This window comes from Lipotes vexillifer, unplaced genomic scaffold (genome assembly GCF_000442215.2).
Source record: "Lipotes vexillifer unplaced genomic scaffold, Lipotes_vexillifer_v1.1 scaffold397, whole genome shotgun sequence".
Classification (NCBI taxonomy): domain Eukaryota; kingdom Metazoa; phylum Chordata; class Mammalia; order Artiodactyla; family Lipotidae; genus Lipotes; species Lipotes vexillifer.
Window position 1 is genome coordinate 1,908,419 of NW_006772681.1, and position 23,825 is coordinate 1,932,243.

The following is a 23,825-nucleotide window of genomic DNA, read 5'->3' on the forward strand; positions in this document are numbered from 1 at the left end:
GTAGAGCACAGGCTCTGGACGCACAGGCTCATCGGCCATGGCTCACGGGCCCAGCCGCTCCGCGGCATGTGGGATCCTCCCGGACCGGGGCACGAACCCGTGTCCCCTGCCTCGGCAGGTGGACTGTCTACCACTGCACCACCAGGGAAGCCCTTGAAGGACTTTTATTAGCCAAAATAATCTTGAGAAAGAAGTAAAAAGCTGGAGGCCTCACATTTCTGATTTCAAAACACATTCCAAAGCTACGGTAAGCAAAACAGTATGGTATTGGCATAAAGACAGACATGTAGACTAGACATGGAATAGACTAGAGTCCCAAAATAAACCTTCACGTATATCATTAAATATCTTTGACAAGGGTGCCAGGACTACACTATGGGGAAAGTCAGATATCCACAGGCAAAAGCATGAAGATGGACTCTTATCTTACACCATATACAAAAGATACTTTAGGTACCTGTTATAGGTGGAATCATGCAGTATTTGTTTGTGTTTCGCTTAATTCACTTAGTATCATATCTTCAAGGTTCATCCATGCTGTAGCATATGGCAGGATTTCCTTCTTTTTAAGCCTGAATAATATTCCATTGTATATATATACATACCACAGTTCCTTTGTCCATTCATTCATCAGTGGACATATAGGTTGCTTCCACATCTTGGCTGCTGTGAGTAATGCTGCAGTGAACTTGAGTGTGCAAATATCTCTTTGAGATATCCACATGCAAAAGAATGAAGATGGACTTATCTTACACCATGTACAAAAGTTAACTCGAAATTTGTTAAAAACCTAAACATGAGATCTGAAACTGTACAACTAGAAGAAAACATAGGTGAAAAGCTTTATGACACTGAAATGGGCAGTGATTTCTTGGATGTGACATCAAAAGTATAGGTAACAAAAGCAAAAATGAGACTATATCCCACTTAAATACTTCTGTACAGCATCAAAAATAATCAGTAGGATGAAAAGACAACCTACTAGAATAGAAGAAAGTAATTGCAAACCATATATCAGATAAGGGGTTAATAACCAGAGTATATAAAGAACTCCTACAACTCAAACAACAAAAAACAAAACAAAAAAACAACAAACACCTGATCTGAAAAAGGGGCAAAAGACTTAAATAGACATTTCTCCAAAGATGACATACAGATAACCAACAAGCATGTGAAAAAATTCTCAACATTACTAATCATCAGGTAAATGCAAATTAAAACCACAATGAGATATCACCTGTTAGAATGGCCACTATCAAAAAAACAGAAAATAACAAATGTGTTGGTGAGTATCAGAATTGGCACTCCATTGGTGGGATTATAAATGGTGTAGCTGATATGGGAAACAGTATGGAGATTTCTCAAAAATAGAATTTTTATGACCTAGCAGTCCCACTTCTGGGTATATATCCCAAAGAGTTGAAAACAGGATATCAAAGAGATAGCTGCACACCCAAGTTTATTGCAGCATAACCCGTAAGAGCCAAGATATAGAACCAACCTAAATGTTCACTGTTGAATGAATGAATAAAGAAAATGTGGTATGTACAACAGAATATTACTCAGCCTTAAAAAGAAGGAAATCTTGTCATATGCTACAATATGGGTGAATCTTGAAGACATTATACAGAGTGAAAAAAGCCAATCACAAAAAGACAAATACTTCATGATTCCACTTATATGAGGTATCTAAAGTAATAAGACTGATAGAAACAGAAAGTAGCATGGTGGTTGCCAGGGGGTGGGGGAGGGGGGAAACAGGGAGTTGTTCGATGGGTATAGAGTTTCATTTATGCAAGATGAGAAAGTTCTAGAGATCACTATACAATAACATGCACATAGCTGGCAGTAATGTACACTTAAAAATTAAGAGGTTAAATTTGTTATGTGTTTTTACCACATAATAAAATTTTAAAAAGACAACCTATTTGGAAGAAAATATAACTCAAGAGGCACAGCTTTGCATTAGAACTTAATAAGAACATAAAATGTTTTTGCCATATATGCTGCATGGCACATGATGCTGCACATGATGCTGGTCTTTTTGAACATGGGACTGGGAATTCTGAGCCCTGCACTAGTTATTTGGCTTTGGGCAAATAACATTGTTTCTCACAGTCTTGGATTTGTTTGTCATTTCTGAATTAAGACCTGTATTCTGTGTTTTATTGATAGAAAGGTAGCAGAGTTAATAATATAAAAGTAACAGGATTAATTGCTTCTTCCAAATGTCTTTTTTTTTTTTTTTTTAATTTTTGGCTGTGTTCGGTCTTCATTGCTGCAAGCGGGGGCTACTCTTCGTCATGGTATGCTGGCTTCTCATTGCGGTGGCTTCTCTTGTTGCAGAGTATGGGCTCTAGGCGCGCGGTCTTCAGTAGTTGCAGCACTTGGGCTCAGTAGTTGCGGCACGTGCACCCTAGAGTGCTAGTGCTTCAGTAGTTGCGGTGCGTGGGCTCAGTAGTTGCAGTGCACAGGCTCTAGGGCGCTTGGGCTTCAGTAGTTGTGGCTTGTGGGCTCTAGAGCACAGGCTCAGTAGTTGTGGTACACAGGCTTAGTTGCTCTGCAGCATGTGGGATCTTCCCAGACCAGGGATCTCACCCGTGTCCCTTGCATTGGCAGGCAGATTCTTAACCACTGTGCCACCAGGGAAGTCCATCTTCCTTTTTAATGCTACATTTTTTTTACTTCTTATTCTTTTGGCTTTGATAAGAACTAAATGCAGTTTATTGTTCCAGCACAATATATACATAAATGCTGCCTATCATTTTTGTAAATCAGATGAAGAAATCTTTCTTAAATCAGGTTTATTGAAGTATAATTTATATACAAGAGTCATCCTTTTTACTGTACAGTTGTATGAGATTTGACAAATGTGTACAGTTGTATAACCATCACCACCATGATCAAGACATAGAACAGTCCCCCCAAATTTATGCCCCTTTGTAGTCAATCCCTATGCCATCCCCAGCCTCTGGAAACCACTGATATGTTTTCTGTGCTTAGAATTTTGCCTTTTTAGAATTTCATATAAATAGAAGCATAATAGAGAGAACATTGACTCCCCTAATGTTGAAATTCCAAAACAATATGCCAAATGATTATATTTAAAGGCTGTAGACTGGTTTGAAATATGCTGTGTTTACATATCTAGGCTTACACCTGAGAATAGGACTTTGGTCACTAAAAACTAGACTAATTCTTGTATGAAGAAATGTTGGTACTCTGGAATTTTTTTTCTGTTAATTAGGTTCCTTTTGTATTTTTAGGTCTTGTATGCGTAATCCTATGGAAAACATTATGAAAACAGTGAAACTAATAGGAGAGACTTTCTGCCAACACTATACCCAATCAACAGATGAACAGCCAGGATCTCACATAGGTAAGAAGACAAAACAAATTGATAAAGCATTGAAAGTAGTTAGATTGTTCCAAGAAAAATAGAAACTCAAGTTTTTTCTTTCCCTGCAATTTTTAATATATCTGATTGAAGCTTATGTAAGTTTTGTTCTTTAGTTCTTAACAGCTACATTTATTTAGCACGTGTTTTCCCTTTGTTTCCCCCCGTAGATTTTGCTGTAAACAGACTAAAGCTTGCAGAAATTTTGTATTATAAAATATTAGAGACTGTAATGGTTCAGGAGACACGAAGACTTCATGGAATGGACATGTCAGTAAGTAAATTCACTCTCCCAGCGACTGACAAGGTCTACAGAACGTAAGCCTGGAAGCAATGTGTTGAGAGCCTCTGTAGTTCATTGTGGGGCTCAGCAGTTAATGGCAAACTTACCCATGATGGCATATTAATTGGCCTTAGTTGTCTTTGGCACACCCAGTGTTAGCCACCTCTAGGCAGAAATGTGAAATATGTAAAATTTTTCTTTGATGCACCATCATTATCCTTTCCCTTTGGTTGGTTTTTTGTCCTTCGTTCCTAGCTAGCTAATAATGAAATCCCCCAACTATTAAACCAACTGATAATTAAGATATCTAGCCATACCACTCAGGGAGTTTTGAGGAATAAAATGTTGATGGCTTTATTTATTTATTTTTTTGCTTCATTTTCTTTGGACATTTGATCAAGTCTGATCACTCTCTCCAATAGCTATGTAAAGGAATTTTTCTAAGAAGTCAAACTTAATCATATGATCTTTGTTTCCTCCTCCTCCTCTCTCTTGTCACTCTTGGAGCCTTCTGACCTTCAATTCCAGTAAGAAAAGTTGATGTTTGGAGGTGCTGCTTAACTAGTGTAATAAAATTTCTCTGTGTTTGCATCCTGGAAGTTTTCTTCTGTGTTGGTTCCCCATTTTTCCTGGATTCCACGTCTTTCTTTTTCATGATTTACTAATACTTGATAGAGCATATGCTCCCATAGCTTCTGGAGAAAGAAGTAAGTTTTCAACTTTTTATTTTGAAATAATTGTAGATTCACAGAAAGTTGCAAAAGTAGTACAGAGGGATCCCATGTATCCATTTGCCCCCAGTGGTTACATTTTACATAGTATATCAAAACCAGGAAATTGACATTAGAACAATGTATGTGTCTTGCTCTTTACCCTTATATCACATGTGTAGATTAGGTAACCACCACCAAAATCAAGATACAGAACTGTTCTTTTGCTGCAAAGATCTCCCTCATACTACCCCTTTTTAAGTGACACTCAGTCTCTTTAGCCACTAATTTGTTTTCCATATCTAAACTTTTATAGTACACTCTTATGAGTTCTTTTTGTTTATATTTGTTGAGGTTTATTTTATGACCCAGGATATGGTTTTTCTTGGTAAATGTTCTGGGCACTTGAAAAGAATGTGTGCTGTTGTTTGGGTGGAGTGTTCTGTAAATGTCAGTTCTATCTTGTTGGTTAATGGTGTTGAATTCTTCTGTATCCTTGCTAATTTTTGGTTTAGTTCTATCAGTTATTGAGAGGAGAAAAAGGTATTGAAGTCTCCAGGTAAAATTGTGGATTTGTCTCTTTCTCCTTTCAGTTCTATCAGATTTTTTTTTAATTCATGTAGTTTGAAGCTCTGCTGTTTGATGCATAGACATTGAGGATTACTATGTCTTCTTGGTGAATTAATCATTTTATCATGACAGAACATCCCTCTCTGAGTCTGGTAATTGTCTTTGTTCTGAAGTCATCTGGCTGATATTTATACAGGCATACCTAGTTTTATTGTGCTTCACTTTTTTGTGCTTCACAAATAGTGACTTTTTGATAAATTAAAGGTTTGCAGCAACCCTGCATCAAGTCTATTGGTGCCATATTTCTAACAGCATTTTCTCACTTCATTTCTCTGTGTCACATTTTGCTAACTGTAGCAATATTGCAATTTTTTCACTACTATTGTATTTGTTATAGTGATCTGTGATTAGTGATCTTTACTATTGCAAAAAGATTACGATCCACTGAAGCCTCAGGTGATGGTCAGCATTTTTTAGTAATAAAGTAATTTTTAATTAAGTTATTTTTTTAGACATAATGCTATTGCACACTTCATAGATTATAATATAGTGTAAGCATAACTTTTACATGCATTGGGAAACCAAAAAAATTTGTGTGACTTACTTTATTGTGATATTTGCTTTATTGCATATTCACTTTATTGCAGTGTTCTGGAACCTGGTATGCCTGTATATCTTTTTCCATTCTTTTTTTTTAAATTAATTAATTAATTTATTTTTGGCTGTGTTGGGTCTTCATTTCTGTGCGAGGGCTTTCTCTAGTTGTGGCAAGCGGGGGCCACTCTTCATCGTGGTGCGCAGGCCTCTCACTATCGTGGCCTCTCTTGTTGCGGAGCACAGGCTCCAGACGCGCAGGCTCAGTAGTTGTGGCACACGGGCCTAGTTGCTCCGCGGCATGTGGGATCCTCCCAGACCAGGGCTTGAACCCGTGTCCCCTGCATTAGCAGGCAGATTCTCAACCACTGACCACGAGGGAAGCCCTCTTTTTCCATTCTTTTACTTTCAATCTACCTGTAACATCCTTTGAAATTAGTTTCTTGTAGGCAGCATATAGTTGTCATGTTTTTTTTAATCTACTGTGTCAGGCTTTTTGTTTTAATAGGTAAATTTAATTTACCTATTAAATTTAATTATTGATTTGTTAGGGCATAAGTCTGCCATTTTATATTTTGTTTTCTGTTTTCTTTTTCCTACCTTCCTGTGGGTCAGTTTGAACATTTTTAGACTGTGTATCTTTGTATAGATTTTTTCTTTACTGGTTGCTCTAGGTATTACATTATACATACATAATTTCACAATCCAGTGGTATAGACATTTTTTTTTTTTTTTTTTTGGTATAGACATTTTATCAGCTCAAGTAAAGCATGGAAACCTTACCTTGCCTTAAGTGTCTTTTTTAAAACTGCATAAATGTCTTTATTTTATTGTATTTTTTTATTTTTTGGCCACACCACGTGACATGTGGGATCTTAGTTCCCTGACCAGGGATCAAACCCACACCTCCTGCATTGGAAGCGTGGAGTCTTAACCACTGGACTGCCAGGGAAGTCCAGAATGTCTTTATTTTAGACTCACACTTGATTAATAGTTGTCTTTGTATAATTTTATGATTTTAAAGGCATTGCTCCATTATCTTCTAGATTCCAGTATTGCTAATTAGAAATCCAGTGGCATTCTAATTCTTTGTATTGGTATGTGACCTGTTTTTACTTTCTGGAATCTTAGTTATCATTCTTTTATCACTAATGTTCTGAAATTTATAATAGAGTGCCTTAATCGTGGGTCTTTTCATTCATGTGTTGGGCATTCCTACAGAGTTCCTCTTTTAGTCCAGAAATTTACGTCCTGCAGTTCTGGGTCATTTTATTGCATTATTTCTTAGATAATGTATTGCCCACAATTTTATCTTTCTGGAGCTTTTATGATTCAGATAAAGGACCTTCTGGATTAATCCTCTTATTTTCTATTTCTTTGTCTTTTTGTTTTACTTCTAAGGATATTTACTCAATTTTTCACCATCCAATTCTAAAGAATTTTTTATTTTAGCTGTATTTTCGTTTCTAAGACTTATTCTTGGAGGTTAATTTAGATTTCTTTGAGGTTTTCTTCTGATGCCTGCATTGTCTCTGTTTCCTCTGAGTTTCTTTTCCATTTGTTTTGATCTTTGTTTTTCAGTTGGAGGCTTTCCTCAAATGTTGGATTATTCCTCAAATGTTGGATTACACCTTTGTCTTTCAGTTGGAGGCTTTCCTCAAATGTCTACTTTCTGAATAAGTCACTAAAAATGAGACATTAATAAACCCTGATGTTGACAAAACAGTTTGGCTCAAAGCTCTGTGTGCAAGAGTGAGAATAAAAGTCCAGTAGCCTCAAATGATCATGTAGTATAGGGACCCTCAACTGTTGGTGTCTTTAAGACTTCTCTGGAATATTTCAGTTTCTTTAGGAAAGTATCTGCTTGGCTGTTGGTGTTATAGAGCAGAGCAAGGAAGGGAAACTTGGTCTCACAATTCAGTCTGCAGACTTTCACCTAAAACCATGGTCTCTTCTATACCTGGTGTTCTCAAGCTCTGATTCTCTCTAGTTCAGTTTCTGTAGAGAATAATTCTCTAGATCCTTGTTGGGATAGACTAGAGACCTATCATCTGACTCCTTAGAGTGGATGTTGGGTGGGAGACTGAGGACTTCTGACTACCATAAACTTAAAAATCACCCATTCATGTCAGCCCCTGCCTAACCTGTACTTTTCATTCTGCCTGTGCCTTCAGTTGCTGTGTTTTTCCCAAGTTGAGTGCAGCAGATTCATCCACTGGACTGCCAGGGAAGTCCCAAGACTTTATCTTAGTAAAATATTTCTTTCTCTGAACTTTTAAAAATCTTAGCTGTGATATACTACACCTTTGATTTTAGTGTTTTGATTAGTAAACACTGCCCTCATGTTGACAAAACAGTTGACATAAAACTGTCATTTAAATAAAGGAGCCCAATTCTTATGCTTTTCTCTTGGCAGGAATATTAATTATTTTATTATTTACTCCAGTTTCAAAGTAGATTGTTGTTTATGCCTCATTTGAATTTAACATCTGTCACTGAGCAAGATTGTATCTTATAAGAAAACTATCAGTTTAAGAACTCAGATTTTTATCTCTGGTAATCTAGTATAATATAATGTACACTTATATAAGTTATGGTTTATAACTTACGTAAGATATAAGTTATTTTTTCTTGTTTCTATAGTCTTCTTTATATAATGGCAGAGGCTAAAATTGCTGAGAAATTTATTAAACTGTGGTCTTTCTCTTCCCCAAGGTTCTTTTAGAGCAGGATATATTTCATCATTCCTTGATGGCCTGTTGTTTGGAAATTGTGCTCTTTGCCTATAGCTCACCTCGTACTTTTCCCTGGATTATTCAAGTGCTTAATCTGCGACCATTTTATTTTTATAAGGTGAGATGAGAGCAAAGTTCTGTTATGGTGTGCCTCAAGTAAACATTCTGTTTGTCTTAATGCTGAAGAAGTGATGTCTGGAAAATATTTCCAGAGGTATTGTGAAAGCATTCCTTTTAGGGTGGAATCAAGGACAAAAGGGAGAGGAAGAGAGGGGATCAGTAAATTAAGCCAATCTCACAGCTTCAGTTTTTCCATCACTGACTTGCAAATGTGGCCAGGAACTAAGTCGTTAAGTTTGAATTTCCATATTATGAATGAAAATCATAATCCTGTTAAATAGATGTATGATGAAGAACAAAAACTCTTTCTCTCAGGAGAAAGAAAAGGTCTAAAATTAATTGTGGTCATGGTCTAGCTACTGAGGCTGTAATAACAGATGGTGCTCCTTCCCCAAATTTGACCAATTCACTGTGGATGAATCTTACTTACCCTTTTTTACCTGCTGGAACCTTTTTCTTACAGAACACAGAGGTCACAGCTGCAGTAACTAATGTTACCTGATGTCTGAATTTAAGACTGATGCTATTATTATACTGGTTGGCATAATTTAGTTAATATTTTGTCATCTGTGTTACTTACAAATTATTGATTATAGAAAAGTTAGTTTGATGAGTTAAATTTTTATACCTAAAGTTACAGAAATGCAGATCACTGAAAACCCTATCCATTTAAATTGTTGACTGAGTGGAATTTAAATTCTTTTTAGTTTTGTAAGGAAAATTGCTTCTCTATATTTACTTTAATGTTTATGTATGTGTTTCAGATTTTCCATTAGGAAATATATGTAATTTTATCTGAGGAAAAAGTTTAGTTTTTGCCCTCACCTAATAACAATTCATTTTTTTTTTTGTAACATCCTTTTTTCATTCAAGAAGTTAAATGCTGTTGATGTTGTTGTTTTTTTTTAATAAATTTATTTATTTATTTGTTTTTGCCTGCGTTGGATAACGGGCTTTCTCTAGTTGCTGCCAACAGGGGCTACTCTTCGTTGTGGTGCGTGGGCTTCTCATTGCGGTGGCTTTTCTTGTTGCTGTGCATGGGCTGTAGGCGCGTGGGCTTAAGTACTTGTGGCTCACGGGCTCTAGAGCACAGGCTTAGTAGTTGTGGCACGCGGGCTTAGTTGCTCCACAGCATGTGGGATCTTCCCGGACCAGGGCTCGAACCTGTGTCCTCTGCATTGGCAGGTGGATTCTCAGCCACTGCGCCACCAGGGAAGCCCCAATGCCGTTGTTTTTTTTTTTTTTTTTCCTTGCGTTATGCGGGCCTCTCACTGTTGTGGCCTCTCCCATTTGCGGAGCACAGGCTCCGGACGCGCAGGCTCAGCGGCCACGGCTCACGGGCCCAGCCGCTCCGCGGCATGTGGGATCCTCCCGAAACGGGGCACGAACCCGCGTCCCCTGCATCGGCAGGTGGACTCTCAAGCACTGCGCCACCAGGGAAGCCCCAATGCCGTTGTTTTTTAACCACATAAATAATATATACACCTTGAAGAAAAACAGAAAATACACACAAATGTAGATATTAAAGCCATATATTATAACCCTAATTACAAATAATAATCACTATTAATATTTATATATATATATTTACAGACTTTGCTCTAGATATTTACTCTTATTAAAATGGAACTATAGTGTATATAAACAAAGTTCCTTTTAAGTATGTTATTCATTCTTTCTTTTGAGCTGTTGGGAGGAATAGTCTAAGAAGGGGCAGTGAATTCAAAATAGCATTGGACTGGGAACCCAAGACCTGACTTCTGCCACTATTGGGCTGTTGACCACTTTCACCTATCATTGCCTCTGTTTTCCATGTGTAAAATAAAACATGAAAGCCAGAAATGTATGTGAAAGTATTTTGAAAATCTTAAAAACTTCTTTATAAATTAAAAATATATTAATAAGCCATAGAATTATGGTTCAAAGATATTCTTGGCTCTGTGTCATTAATAACAGCAGAGCTAGCCATACATGTCAGCCTAGTCTAGAACTGACTACTTGAGACCACATTACTTTCTCAGTTTTCTCTTCTCCAGGTTATTGAGGTGGTGATCCGCTCAGAGGAAGGACTCTCCAGGGACATGGTGAAACACCTGAACAGCATTGAAGAACAGATTTTGGAGAGTTTAGCATGGAGTCAAGATTCTGCGCTGTGGGAGGCTCTCCAGGCTTCTGCAAACAGAGTTCCTACCTGTGAAGAAGTGAGTTAGGGCAAGGCTAATAATCCCATCATTTTATGAAAGCAGCTTTATTGAGATGTGATTCCCATAACATACAATTCACCCATAAGTATACAATTCAGTGGTTTTTAGTATATTCATAGGTATGTGCAGTCATCACTACAGTCACTTTTGGAACACACCACCTCAACAAGAAACTTTACCTATCACTTCCGTAACCTCTGTCTTCTTGACCTAGCCCCTAAGCAACCAAGTAATCTACTTTCCATCTCTATTGATTTCCCTATTCTGGACATTTCATGTAAATGGAATCATACAATATGTGGTCCTTTTAAACTGACTTCTTTTTTTTTTTTTAAACATCTTTATTGGAGTATAATTGCTTTACAATGGTCTATTAGTTTCTGCTTTATAACAAGGTGAATCAGTTATACATATACATATATCCCCATATCTCCTCCCTCTTGCGTCTTCCTCCCACCCTCCTTATCCCACCCCTCTAGGTGGTTACAAAGCACTGGGCTGATCTCCCTGTGCTATGCGGCTGCTTCCCACTAGCTATTTTACATTTGGTAGTGTATATATGTCCATGCCACTCTCTCACTTTGTCCCAGCTTACCCTTCCCTCTCCCTATGTCCTCAAGTCCATTCTCTACATCTGTGTCTTTATTCCTGTCCTCCCCCTAGGTTCTTCAGAACCTTTTTTTTTTTTTTTTTTTTAGATTCCATATATACGTGTTAGCATATCATATTTTGTTTTTCTCTTTCTGACTTAGTTCACTCTGTATGACAGACTCTAGGTCCATCCACCTCACTACAAATAACTCAGTTTTGTTTCTTTTTATGGCTGAGTATAACTGACTTCTTTTATTGGCATAATGATTTTAGGTTCATCCATGTTGTTGTATGTATCAGCACTTCGTTCCTTTTTATAGCTTACTAATATCCCATTGTATGGATATACCAGTTTGTTTATTCATTTATTAATGGATAAACTTGTGTTGTTTCCACCTTTTGACTATTATGAATAATGCTGCTATGAACATTCATGAACAAGTTTTTGTGTGGACATATGTTTTCATTTTTCTTTTTTTTTTTTTTTTTGTGGCACGCGGCCTCTCACTGTTGTGGCCTCTCCCGTTGCGGAGCACAGGCTCCGGTTGCTCAGGCTCAGTGGCCATGGCTCACGGGCCTAGCCACTCCACGGCATGTGGGATCTTCCTGGACCGGGGCACGAACCCATGTCCCCTGCATCGGCCGGCGGACTCTCAACCACTGCACCACCAGGGAAGCCCTTCATTTTTCTTGAGTATATGGCTAGCAGTGGAATTGCTGGGCCATATAGTAACTCTCTTTAAGCCTTTGGGGAACCGTCAGACTGTTTTCCAAAGTGGCTGCACCATTTAACGTTCCCACCATCAGTGTATAAAGATTCTAATATCTCCACATCCTCTCCAGTGCCTATTATCTGTCTTCTTGATTCTAACCATCATAGTAGGCATGAAGTATTATCTCACTGTGGTTTTTTTTTGCATTCCCCTGATGGCTAATGATATTCAACATCATTTCATGTGCTTATTGGCCATTTCTTTATCATCTTTGGAGAAATATCTATTCAGATCCTTTGCCCATTTTTTATTTGGGTTGTCTTTTTATTATTGAGTTATAGGGTTCTTTATATATTTTAGATACACTCCTTTATCCGATATATGATTGGTAAAACTTTTCTCCCATTCTTTGGGTTGTCTTTTTACTTTCCTGATGATGACCTTTGAAACACAAAAGTTTTAAATTTTGATGATATCCAGTTTATTCTTCTGTTGCTTGTGCTTTCAGTATCAGATCTAAGAAACCATTAATCCCATCATTTTTAATTTTTTAAATATCCATGTAAAAAATTAAACACTTTTAATTAGTAGTATTTACAATAAAAAGATTAAAAGCTTCTACCTAATGCACACAAATGGCACATTTAGCAGTTTAGTATCATGAGAAATTGAGTTTTTTCCCTTCACCTCTGTGTTATTCTTTTTTAACTCCTGTCTATACATCCTTCTTTGCTTTTCTGTGTCTCCTTATACTTCATTAATCTTCTTGAGTTGTTCTCTAATCTCAAACAACTGAAAGAACTATTTAGGAAGAACTGAAAAGATGATTTCTTAAAGCCTCTCTTCCATGCTTCTTTGGTCTTTTGCAGCAGACTGTGATTAATTGGGCAATCTTCAGTATTCATCAATATTTCCATTATGGAATCCATTGGGAAGTGGAAAAAAAAGCTATGAACTTAAAAGAGAAGGATTTGGGTTGAAGCCCTTGCTCTAATATTTGGTAGTACTGTGTCCTTGGGCAGATTTCACATTTTTGAGCCTCAATTTTCTCAACCATAAGTGAAGAATAGCAGTGCCTTACCTCATAGGTTTACTTCTAGTGGTCAGTAAACTTTACTAGATATATTATAAGATTAAGTGAGATAAACTCTTTACATATCTTTAATAATGTTAACTATTGAGCACTTTATGCAAGTTGGTATATTTTGTGAAGGACAGGGAAATAAAACAGTAAAAAGTTAAGAAGACTTTCTTTCTCATTTTTTCTGTTATGTTTTGATCAGTGGGTTTATCTGTGTGTAAAGCAGAGGGTTTTTGTTTTCTACAGGTTATATTCCCAAATAATTTTGAAACAGGAAATGGGGGAAATGTACAGGGACATCTTCCCATGATGCCAATGTCTCCTCTAATGCATCCAAGGGTCAAGGAAGTTCGGACTGACAGTGGGAGTCTTCGAAAGGGTAGGTTCAACATTGGTAAAACAATGAAAAAATAACAAACATCTTTTTTTAGAGAAAATTTCAGGTCTTGCCTAATGTATTATTAAGAAATACAATTTTTTTATCAAGATTTGAAAGGGGATTAATGTTTATGCCAATACCCAGTGTGGCTCACTGTATACTTTTTTGTATTAAAGTAATAAGATTTCCACTCTGATTTTGAATCTAATCTATTTTTTAAATTGCAATGTCTATTATTGTGGAGATAGTATTTTGGCTTTTTCATAAATATACACAACTTTTCCTCAATGCTAATGGAAAACTATTTAAGCTAAATACCTACTTTTCCAAATGTGATAAAAGTTATATTCTTTATCTCTAAATCTTTATAGAAAAATAAACGTTTAAAGCAGAACAAAGAACTCTTTGGGATACTTAAATTCATCTAATAAATTACTTGTCTATACTCTCTCAAAATAGTTCATTTGAGCCTTACTAATAGGAAGATTTTAGTGCATTATTCTTTATTTTCTCTTGTGATGTAGCAAACTGATATGTGCATCTTCTGGATTATTTTACTCTTGGATTTTTAAAAATCACTTAAAATCTTCTGATGACAATATCCCTGAATAAACCTCAGATGTACAAGTATTCAGGTTACATAGTAAGGTAGCTCAAGACCCACTTTTGGACTATAATTGTGTGTGTCTTGCTTTACACGTAGTATAAGGTCATAAAAATGTGCACACTGTGCATGCAAAACAATCTTCATTAAGCAAGGGGAATAATTAGGATTGTTTTATGACCTTTAAAAATCTTGTCAAACCTAAAAACTCTCTTACTGTCAATTATTAACATTTTAAAAAATTTAAAAATAGTAAAAATATTTACTTGGTACACTACAATTGGAAACATTGAGAATGAAAGTGTTTTGTTTTTTAAAAAGTCGTAAAGAATAGTTTAAATGGTGCTTGCCACTTTCTTCTCATATAACTTACAATACTGAGTGAGCTTCTTTCCTGTGCCTTGGTGAACTGTCGTGTTCCTTTCTAAGTTTGGACCAGCTCTTAACATTTTATCCTTTGTGCTTTCAGTGTTGTGAAATATTTCTGAGAGTTCCTTTAAAATGAAGTTTTTTGCCATCATAACTTCCTGTTGGATGTCTTCATCCTATTTATCTTAACAACTTTTCGCATTTATATCAATAAGTCTCATCTTCCCACAGTTCTTCTGGCTGTATATCTAATCTCTTGAATAGCAGCAGTGTCAACATTCCTAGGGTCAGCTATTTTTTCTATAACTTCATTAACTATTTCAATTTCACTTTCAGCATTATCACTTTTCAATTCTTTGTTGAACTTGCACTTTTTTGGGGGGGCCATTCCCTCTTTCATTTGTCTATTTTGTAAAATGCGGGTTTATCACTGGGAAATAAGGAGACAACATAACCATATGCTTTGCTGCCTGCATGAATTGAGCCAGCAGATTTGCCCTGAACAATCACCAACAGACTTTGAAAGAAGTAACAGGATTGGTCACTGATCATGATGCACATCTACTTTTCACACAATGATTTATGTAAATCCTCATGGGAAAAGTTTGTCGTTTATGCAGTTACTCACAGTTAATATACCATGGCAACTGAAATCTGAACCTTTTTGTTAAGGCTGTCGTTAATTTATGCTATGATAACTGAAACTCATGCATACTTTAACTGTACAAAGCATGAACTCTGTGCGTATGCATGTGTATGTATCTGACTATAATGTGTATGTATATATAATATATATTATATATATATTATATGTTATATGTGTGTGTGTTTGTGTGTTTGAAGCCTAGCTAGAGATCTCAGAACTAAGATCATGAAGAAGTGGTCACTAAAATGTAATTCTCTCCTGGTGGTGGAATTTTGAGTGTTACCTTTTTCATTACAGTTTTTTGGTATCATTTGAGTTTTTTCAGTGAGCTTTTAAAAATTGAGATATAATTCACATCGCATAAAATTCACCCTTTTAAAATATACAATTCAGTATATTTACAAGACTATACAACTATCACCATTATCTAATTCCAGAACATTTTTATCACCCCCCCCCAAAAAAAAAAACAAACCTGTATCCAATAGTAATCGCTCTCTATTTCCTCCTCTACCAAGACCCTGGAACTACTAATCTATTCTTTGTCTCTATGGATCTTCCTGTTCTGGACATTTCATATAAATGGAATTATATAATATGTGACCTTTGTGACTGGATTCTTTTACTTATCATGTTTTCAAGATATATATGTTGTCGCATGTGTCAACACTTCATTACGCTGAATAATTTTTCATTGTATGGATATACTGTATATTGTTCGTTCGTTAATGGACATTTGGATTATTTCTACTTGTTGGTTTTTATGAATAACGCTGCTGTGAACATTCAGGTGATATATTATTTTTATGATTAGAAGAAAACGGTATTTTCTTATAGGGGTTCAGGCAAGAGAATCAAATAATGGAAAATTCTTAGAAAACAATAATACTGAGCCTTGACTCTGGGAGAAAAAAGGCAATTTATTAACATATATTTGTTAAATTTTTATTGTCTACTGCAGCTTTTCCAGTACTGTGCTAGGAAGAGCATCATTTCAAGGGGCTTGCAGCTAACTTCATGGCTATAACATGAGTTTTCCCTTGAAATGTCAGCTCTGAACATTCCAAGTCAGATTCAAGGGCTGCATTCGTTTTCTTAGATATAAGGTATCCAGGTAGACTTCTGTTAAGGGGTAATGGGAGCTACAATAGAACTTTCCACTTTTTTACTAAGACTGGAAGTCAGAGCTGCTTTTATAACCTCCAGAATTATGGAGAGATTTTTATTAAACCATGACTATTCCCCACTTACCTCAGTAATACAGAGAGCTGTCAAATTATTGCCAGAGGTAATTTCTATACCTTTTTAACATGTTTTGAAAATAGATGACATGGCTGTCTAATTATCTAGTAATTGTAAAAATAATTAGTGAAATGTTTTTACTTTAAAAACATGTTATATACCTGTAAAGAAACAGTGGGTTGAGGGAAGTAGGGGGAAAATGGTGGGAAAAGATGTAGGATTGGCTAGGAGAGGCTTTGCACCTAGTGGAGATAGAAAGGAGAGCAGTTTCTGCAGAAGGATAGCACTGGAAAAGAGGTTTAATCCATACTTTACTTTCTTTTTGATCAACACACTAATGCCTCAGATTAAGGCAAGTTAAGCAGAGTCATAACACTTCTACTCATCTTTATCTTCTGGTGGACTTATAAAAGATGATTCAGCCTCTACTAAATCAGAAAGCCACAGCTACTGCCTTAAACTGTTTGAAGTGTGGGCATGTGGTGAAGGCAAAATTGTGAACCAAATCACTGATTTTTCCTTCTGATCAGGAGTTATTTACTAGATAAGATTGGGAGATAGAAGCTAGTTGGACTACTTTTGAAATTTAGCAGTCACCACATTCTACTTCTCACCTTCTACTTTACCCTTAATATTTTGCTTCTTTAATATAGGCAGAGGTTCAAGAAACCAGGAAGGTGAGCTCTCATACTTTTATTTTAAGATTTACTTCATTCTTCTCTCTCGCACTAGACTCGATTATTCCATGAGGACAGAGGCCATGTTATTAGCATAGTAACTCAATCTCTATTTGTTGAATGAGTGGATAAACCTGACTTATTATTTTGGAATACATGTCAAACTGTTATAAATTTTTCTCTTTATTAGATACGCAATCATTGTCTCCAATTTCTGTCCATGAACGCTACAGTTCTCCTACCGCTGGGAGTGCTAAGAGAAGACTTTTTGGGGAAGACCCCCCAAAGGAAATGCTTATGGACAGGATCATAACAGAAGGAACAAAATTGAAAATTGCTCCTTCTTCAAGCATTACTGCTGAAAATATATCAATTTCACCTGGGCAAAGTCTTCTAACAATGGCCACAGCCATAGTAACAGGGACAACAGGACATAAAGTTACAATCCCATTGCATGGTAACATTTTGATGCATTTATTTTATATTTTTTCTGAGTTGGGTGAAAATTTAAGAAATGTCTTATTGGACTGATCACATGGTTTTATTATTCCAGTATTTTTTCTTGAACCTATATACTTTTTTTTCTCTTTGGCTGTGTTTGGTCTTCGTTGCTGTGCACGGGCTTTCTCTAGTTATGGGGAGCAGGGGCTACTCTTCATTGCAGTGCGCGGGCTTCTCATTGCGGTGGCTTCTCCTGTTGCGGAACATGGGCTCTAGGCGTGCGGGCTTCAGTAGTTGCAGCACACAGGCTTCAGTAGTTGCGGCACGAGGTCTCAGTAGTTGCGGCTCGAGCACACGTGGGCTTCAGTAGTTGTGGCACATAGGCTTAGTATTTGTGGCTTGTGGGCTCTAGAGTACAGGCTCAGTAGTTGTGGCGCACAGGCTTAGTTGCTCCATGGCATGTGGGATCTTCCCAGACCAGGGATCGAACCTGTGTCACCTGCATTGGAAGGCAGATTCTTAACCACTTTGCCACCAGGGAAGTCCCTGAACCCATATTTTTTTTTTCTCTAAGAGCAGTTTTAGGTTCATGGCAAAATTGAGCCTTCGTTGTCATCAACATCCTGCACCAGAGAGACACATGTATTACAATTGATGAACTTTCATGGACACATCATTATCACCCCAAGTCCATAGTTTGCATTAGGGTTCACTCTTTGGTGTTGTACATTCTATGAATTTTGACAAATGTCTAATGACACATATCTACCATTATACTGTTATACAGAATAGTTTCACTGCCCTAAAGATCCTTTGTACTCCACCCTTTTGTTTTGTTTTGAACCTATAGAGGCATTCCTAGTATTATTGCACTTTGCTTTGTTGCACTTTACAGATACTATTTTTTTTTTTTTTTTTTTTACAAATCGAAGGTTTCTGGCAACCCTGTGTTGTCACATGATGATTAGCATTTTTTAGCAACAAAGTATTTTTTATTTGAGGTATGTACATTGTTTTTTAGACATAATGCTATTGCACACTTAATAAACTGCAATATAGCATAAACATAATTTTTATGTGCACTAGGAATCCAAAAAATTCATGTGACTCACTTTATTGTGATACTCAATTTATTGTAATGGTCTGGAAACAAACTCGCAATATGTCTGAGGTATGCCTGCACTGTTTTTTGAATTTTCACATTTTATAAATTTACAACCCTCTTTGTTAGGACTTATTTTATTTTCTTATCTGAGTTTTACAAATAAGTGCATTGAGGAAGAATTTTATTTATTGATTAAAAACATCTCCTTTAGAGCTCAAAAGAAAACAATTTTATTGTTTCAGAGCAGAAATAGAAAATAAGAGTATCATAACCTAGAATTACTATTTTTGTGGCTTTCTTCTAACATATTCCTATGCATAGATAGATAGATAGATAGTAAAGGAAGGAAGGGAGGGAGAGAGGGAGGAAGGAAGCAAGGAAGGAAGAATTGACAACTTTTCTGGGACACATTTCTAAAACTAAGAACTCTTGCTTGTACATTCAGGTATTGCAAATGATGCTGGAGAGATCACACTGATACCAATTTCCATGAATACAACTCAGGAGTCCAAAGTCGAGAGTCCTGTATCACTTACGGCTCAGTCATTAATTGGTGCTTCTCCAAAACAGACCCATTTGACTAAAGCACAAGAGGTACATTCAGTTGGAATAAGCAAACCAAAGAGAACTGGGTCCTTAGCACTGTTTTATAGAAAGGTACGTGTACGTGTTTTTATAGCATCTAAAAAGTTCTTTAATCAATGCAAGAAAGATTGATAACAGAGGGCAGCTTTAGCCTTCTTTTTTTGTGTGTGGTAAAATATACATGAAATTTACTATTTTAACCATGTTTAAGTGTACAGCTAAATGTCATTGGTACATTCACATTGTTGTGCAGTTTCCACCATCATCCATCTCCAGACGTTTTCATCTTCCTAAACTGAAACTCTGTACGCATTAAATAGTAACTCCTCATTTCTTCCCCCCACCCCCAGCCCCTGGTAGCCATTATTCTGCTTTCTGTCTCTATGAATTTGACTACTCTAGGTACCTCATATAAGTGGAATTATATAACGTTTGTCCTTTTTTGACAGGCTTATTTCACTTAGCATAATGTTTTCAAGGTTCTTCCATATTATAGCATGGTCAGAACTTCCTTCCTTTTTAAAACTAATATTCCATGGTATGTATATACCATATTTTGTTTATCCATTCATCTATAGATGGACATTTGGGTTGTTTCTACCTTTTGGTTATTGTGAGTGTATAGTGTTGCTATGAACATTGGTGTACAGATATCCAAGTCTGCTTTCAATTCTTTTGGGTATATACAGAAATGGAGTAGTAATTCTAAATTTAATTTTTGAGAAAATGCTATGCAGTTTCCCACAGTGGCTGCACCATTTATATTCCTGCTAGCAACATACAAGGGTTTTCCACAATATTGTGAAATACAAGTGTTTTTCTCTTTCTGACTTACTTCACTCTTTATGACAGTCTCTAGATCCATCCACCTCACTACAAATAACTCAATTTCGTTTCTTTTTATGGCTGAGTAATATTCCATTGTATATATGAGCCACATCTTCTTTATCTGTTCATCTGTCAATGGACACTTAGGTTGCTTCCATGTCCTGGCTGTTGTAAGTAGAGCTGCAATTAACATTGTGGTACATGACTCTTTTTGAATTATGGTTTTCTCAGGGTATATGCCCAATAGTGGGAGCGCTGGGTCATATGGTTGTTCTATTTTTACTTTTTTAAGGAACCTCCATACTGTTCTCCATAGTGGTTGTATCAATTTACATTGAGGAAGCTCCACACTGTTTTCCATCGTGGTTCTATCAATTTACATTCCCACAAACAGTGCAAGAGGGTTCCCTTTTCTCCACATCCTCTCCAGCATTTATTGTTTGTGGGTTTGTGTAGATTTTTTGATGATGGCCGTTCTGACCAGTGTGAGATGATAACCTCATTGTAGTTTTGATTTGCATGTCTCTAATGATTAGTGATTTTGAGCATCCTTTCATGTGTTTGTTGACAATCTGTATATCTTCTTTGGAGAAATGTCTATTTAGGTCTTCTGCCCATTTTTGGATTGGGTTGTTTGGTTTTTTGATATCGAGCTGAATGAGCTGCTTGTATATTTTGGAGATTAATCCTTTGTCAGTTGCTTCATTTGCAAATATTTTCTCCCATTCTGAGGGTTGTCTTTTCATCTTGTTTATGGTTTCCTTTACTGTGCAAAAGCATTTAAGTTTCATTAGGTCCCATTTGTTTATTTTTGTTTTTATTTCTATTTCTCTACAAGGTGGGTGAAACAGAATCTTGCTGTGATGTATGTCATGGAGTGTTCTGCCTATGTTTTCCTCTAAGAATTTTATTGTGTCTGGCCTTAGGTTTAGGTCTTTAATCCATTTTGAGTTTATTTTTGTGTATGGTGTTAAGGACTGTTCTAATTTCATTCTTTTACATGTAGCTGTCCAGTTTTCCCAGCACCACTTATTGAAGAGGCTGTCTTTTCTCCATTGTATATTCGTGCCTCCTTTATTAAAGATAAGGTGACCATATGTGCGTGGGTTTATGTTTGGGCTTTCTATCCTGTTCCATTGATCTATACTTCTGTTTTTGTGCCAGTACCATATTGTCTTGATTACTGTAGCTTTGTAGTATAGTCCAAAGTCAAGGAGCCTGATTCCTCCAGCTCTGTTTTTCTTTCTCAAGATTGCTTTGGCTATTCGGGGTCTTTTGTGTTTCCATGCAAATTGTGAAATATTTGTTCTAGTTCTGTCAAAAATGCCATTGGTAGCTTGATAGGGATTGCATTGAATCTGTAGATTGCTTTGGGTAGTATAGTCATTTTCACAATGTTGATTCTTCCAGTCCAAGAACATGGTATGTCTCTCCATCTGTTTGTATCCTCTTTGATTTCTTTCATCAGTGTCTTATAGTTTTCCGCATACAGGTCTTTTGTCACCTTAGGTAGGTTTATTCCTAGGTATTTTATTCTTTTCTTGCAGTGGTAAATGGGAGTGTTTCCTTAATTTCTCTTTCAGATTTTTCATTATTAGTTTATAAGAATGCAAGAGATTTCTGTGCATTAATTTTATATCCTGCTACTTTACCAAATGCATTGATTAGCTCTAGTAGTTTTTTGGTAGCATCTTTAGGATTCACTATGTATAGTATCATGTCATCTGCGAACAGTGACAGTTTTACTTCATTTTTTCCAAGTTGGATTCCTTTTATTTCTTTTTCTTCTCTGATTGCTGTGGCTAAAACTTCCAAAACTATGTTGAATAATAGTGGTGAGAGTGGGCAATCTTGTCTTGTTCCCGATCTTAGTGGAAATGGTTTCAGGTTTTCACCATTGGGAACGATGTTGGCTGTGGGTTTGTCATATATGGCTTTATTATGTTAAGTTCCCTCTATGCCTACTTTCTGGAGAGTTTTTTATCATAAATGGCTGTTGAATTTTGTCAAAAGCTTTTTCTGCATCTATTGAGATGATCATATGGTTTTTATTCTTCAATTTGTTAGTATGGTTTATCACATTGATTGATTCTGTATGTTGAAGAATCCTTGCATTCCTGGGATAAACCCCACTTGATCATGGTGTATGTGCCTTTCAATGTGCTGTTGGATTCTGTTTGCTAGTATTTTGTTGAGGATTTTTGCATCTGTGTTCATCAGTGATATTGGCCTGTAGTTTTCTTTTTTTGTGACATCTTTGTCTGGTCTTGGTATCAGGGTGACAGTGGACTTGTAGAATGAGTTTGGGAGTGTTCCTCCCTCTGCTATATTTTGGAAGAGTTTGAGAAGGATATGTGTTAGCTCTTCTCTAAATGTTTGCTAGAATTCTCCTGTGAGTCCATTTGGTCCTTGGCTTTTGTTTGTTGGAAGATTTTTAATCACAGTTTCAATTTCAGTGCTTGTGATTGGTCTATTCATGTTTTCTATTTCTTCCTGGTTCAGTCTTGGAAGGTTATACCTTTCTAAGAATTTGTCCATTTCTTCCAGGTTGTCCATTTTTTTGACATATAGTTGCTTTTAGTAATCTCTCATGATCCTTTGTATTTCTGCAGTGTCAGTTATTATTTCTCCTTTTTCATTTCTAATTCAATTGATGTGAGTCTTCTCCCTTTTTTTCCTGATGAGTCTGGCTAGTGGTTTATCATTTTTGTTTTTCTTCTCAAAGAACCATCTTTTAGTTTTATTGATCTTAGCTATTTTTTCCTTCATTTCTTTTTCATTATTTCTGATCTCCTCTTTATTATTTCTTTCCTTCTGCTAACTTTGAGGGTTTTTTGTTCTTCTTTCTCTAATTGCTTTAGATATAAGGTTAGGTTGTTTATTTGAGATGTTTCTTGAGGTAGGATTGTATTGCTATAAATGTCCCTCTTAGAACTGTTTTTGCTGCATCCCATAGGTTTTGGGTCGTCATGTTTTCCTTGTCATTTGTTTCTAGGTATTTTTTGATTACCTCTTTGATTTCTTCAGTGATCTCTTGGTTATTTAGTAGTGTGTTGTTTAGCCTTCATGTGTGTGTATTTTTCACACCTTTTTTCCTGTTATTGGTATCTAGTCTCATAGCATTGTGGTCAGAAAACATACTTGATACAATTTCAATTTTCTTAAATTTAGCAAGGCTTGAGTTGTGACCCAAGATATGATCTGTCCTGGAAAATGTTCTATGAGCACTTGAGAAGAAAGTGTATTCTGTTGTTTTGGGATGGGATGTCCTATAAATATCAATTAAGTCCATCTTGTTTAATGTGTCATTTAAAGCTTGTGTTTCCTTATTTATTTTCATTTTGGGTGTTCTGTCCATTGGTGAAAGTGGGGTGTTAAAGTCTCCTACTAGTATTGTGTTGCTGTCGATTTCCCCTTTTATGGCTGTTAGCATTTGCCTTATGTACTGAGGTGCTCCTGTGTTGGGTGCATAAATATTTACAAATGTTATATCTTCTTGGATTGATCCTTGATCATTATGTAGTGTCCTTCCTTGTCTCTTATAACAGTCTTTATTTTAAAGTCTACTTTATCTGATATGAGAATTGCTCCTCCAGCTTTCTTTTGATTTCCATTTGCATGGAATATCTTTTTCCATCCCCTCACTTTCAGTCTGTATGTGTCCCTAGGTCTGAAGTGGGTCTCTTGTAGACAGCGTATATACGGGTTATGTTTTTGTATCCATTCAGCCAGTCTATGTCTTTTGGTTGGAGCATTTAATCCATTTACATTTAAGGTATATATCAATATATATGTTCCTGTTACCATTTTCTTAATTGTTTTGCATTTGTTATTGTAGGTGTTTTCCTTCTCTTGTGTTTCCTGCTTAGGGAAGTTTCTTTAGCATTTGTTGTAAAGCTGGTGTGGTGGTGATGAATTCTCTTAGCTTCTGCTTGTCTGTAAAGGTTTCAA

At 36.3% G+C, this 23,825-nt stretch overlaps 1 protein-coding gene across 1 annotated transcript in view; it reads left to right on the forward strand.

The window, feature by feature from the left end:
- The window catches only part of RBL1 (RB transcriptional corepressor like 1), a 75,192-nt gene that overhangs the window by 26,909 nt on the left and 24,458 nt on the right, over nt 1–23,825 (forward strand). The window contains exons 10-16 of the mRNA XM_007447731.1: nt 3,267–3,379; nt 3,568–3,671; nt 8,270–8,407; nt 10,446–10,610; nt 13,245–13,377; nt 17,106–17,372; nt 18,907–19,118. Coding sequence (XP_007447793.1) covers nt 3,267–3,379; nt 3,568–3,671; nt 8,270–8,407; nt 10,446–10,610; nt 13,245–13,377; nt 17,106–17,372; nt 18,907–19,118 — 1,132 coding nt within the window. The remainder of the gene's footprint in view (nt 1–3,266; nt 3,380–3,567; nt 3,672–8,269; nt 8,408–10,445; nt 10,611–13,244; nt 13,378–17,105; nt 17,373–18,906; nt 19,119–23,825) is intronic.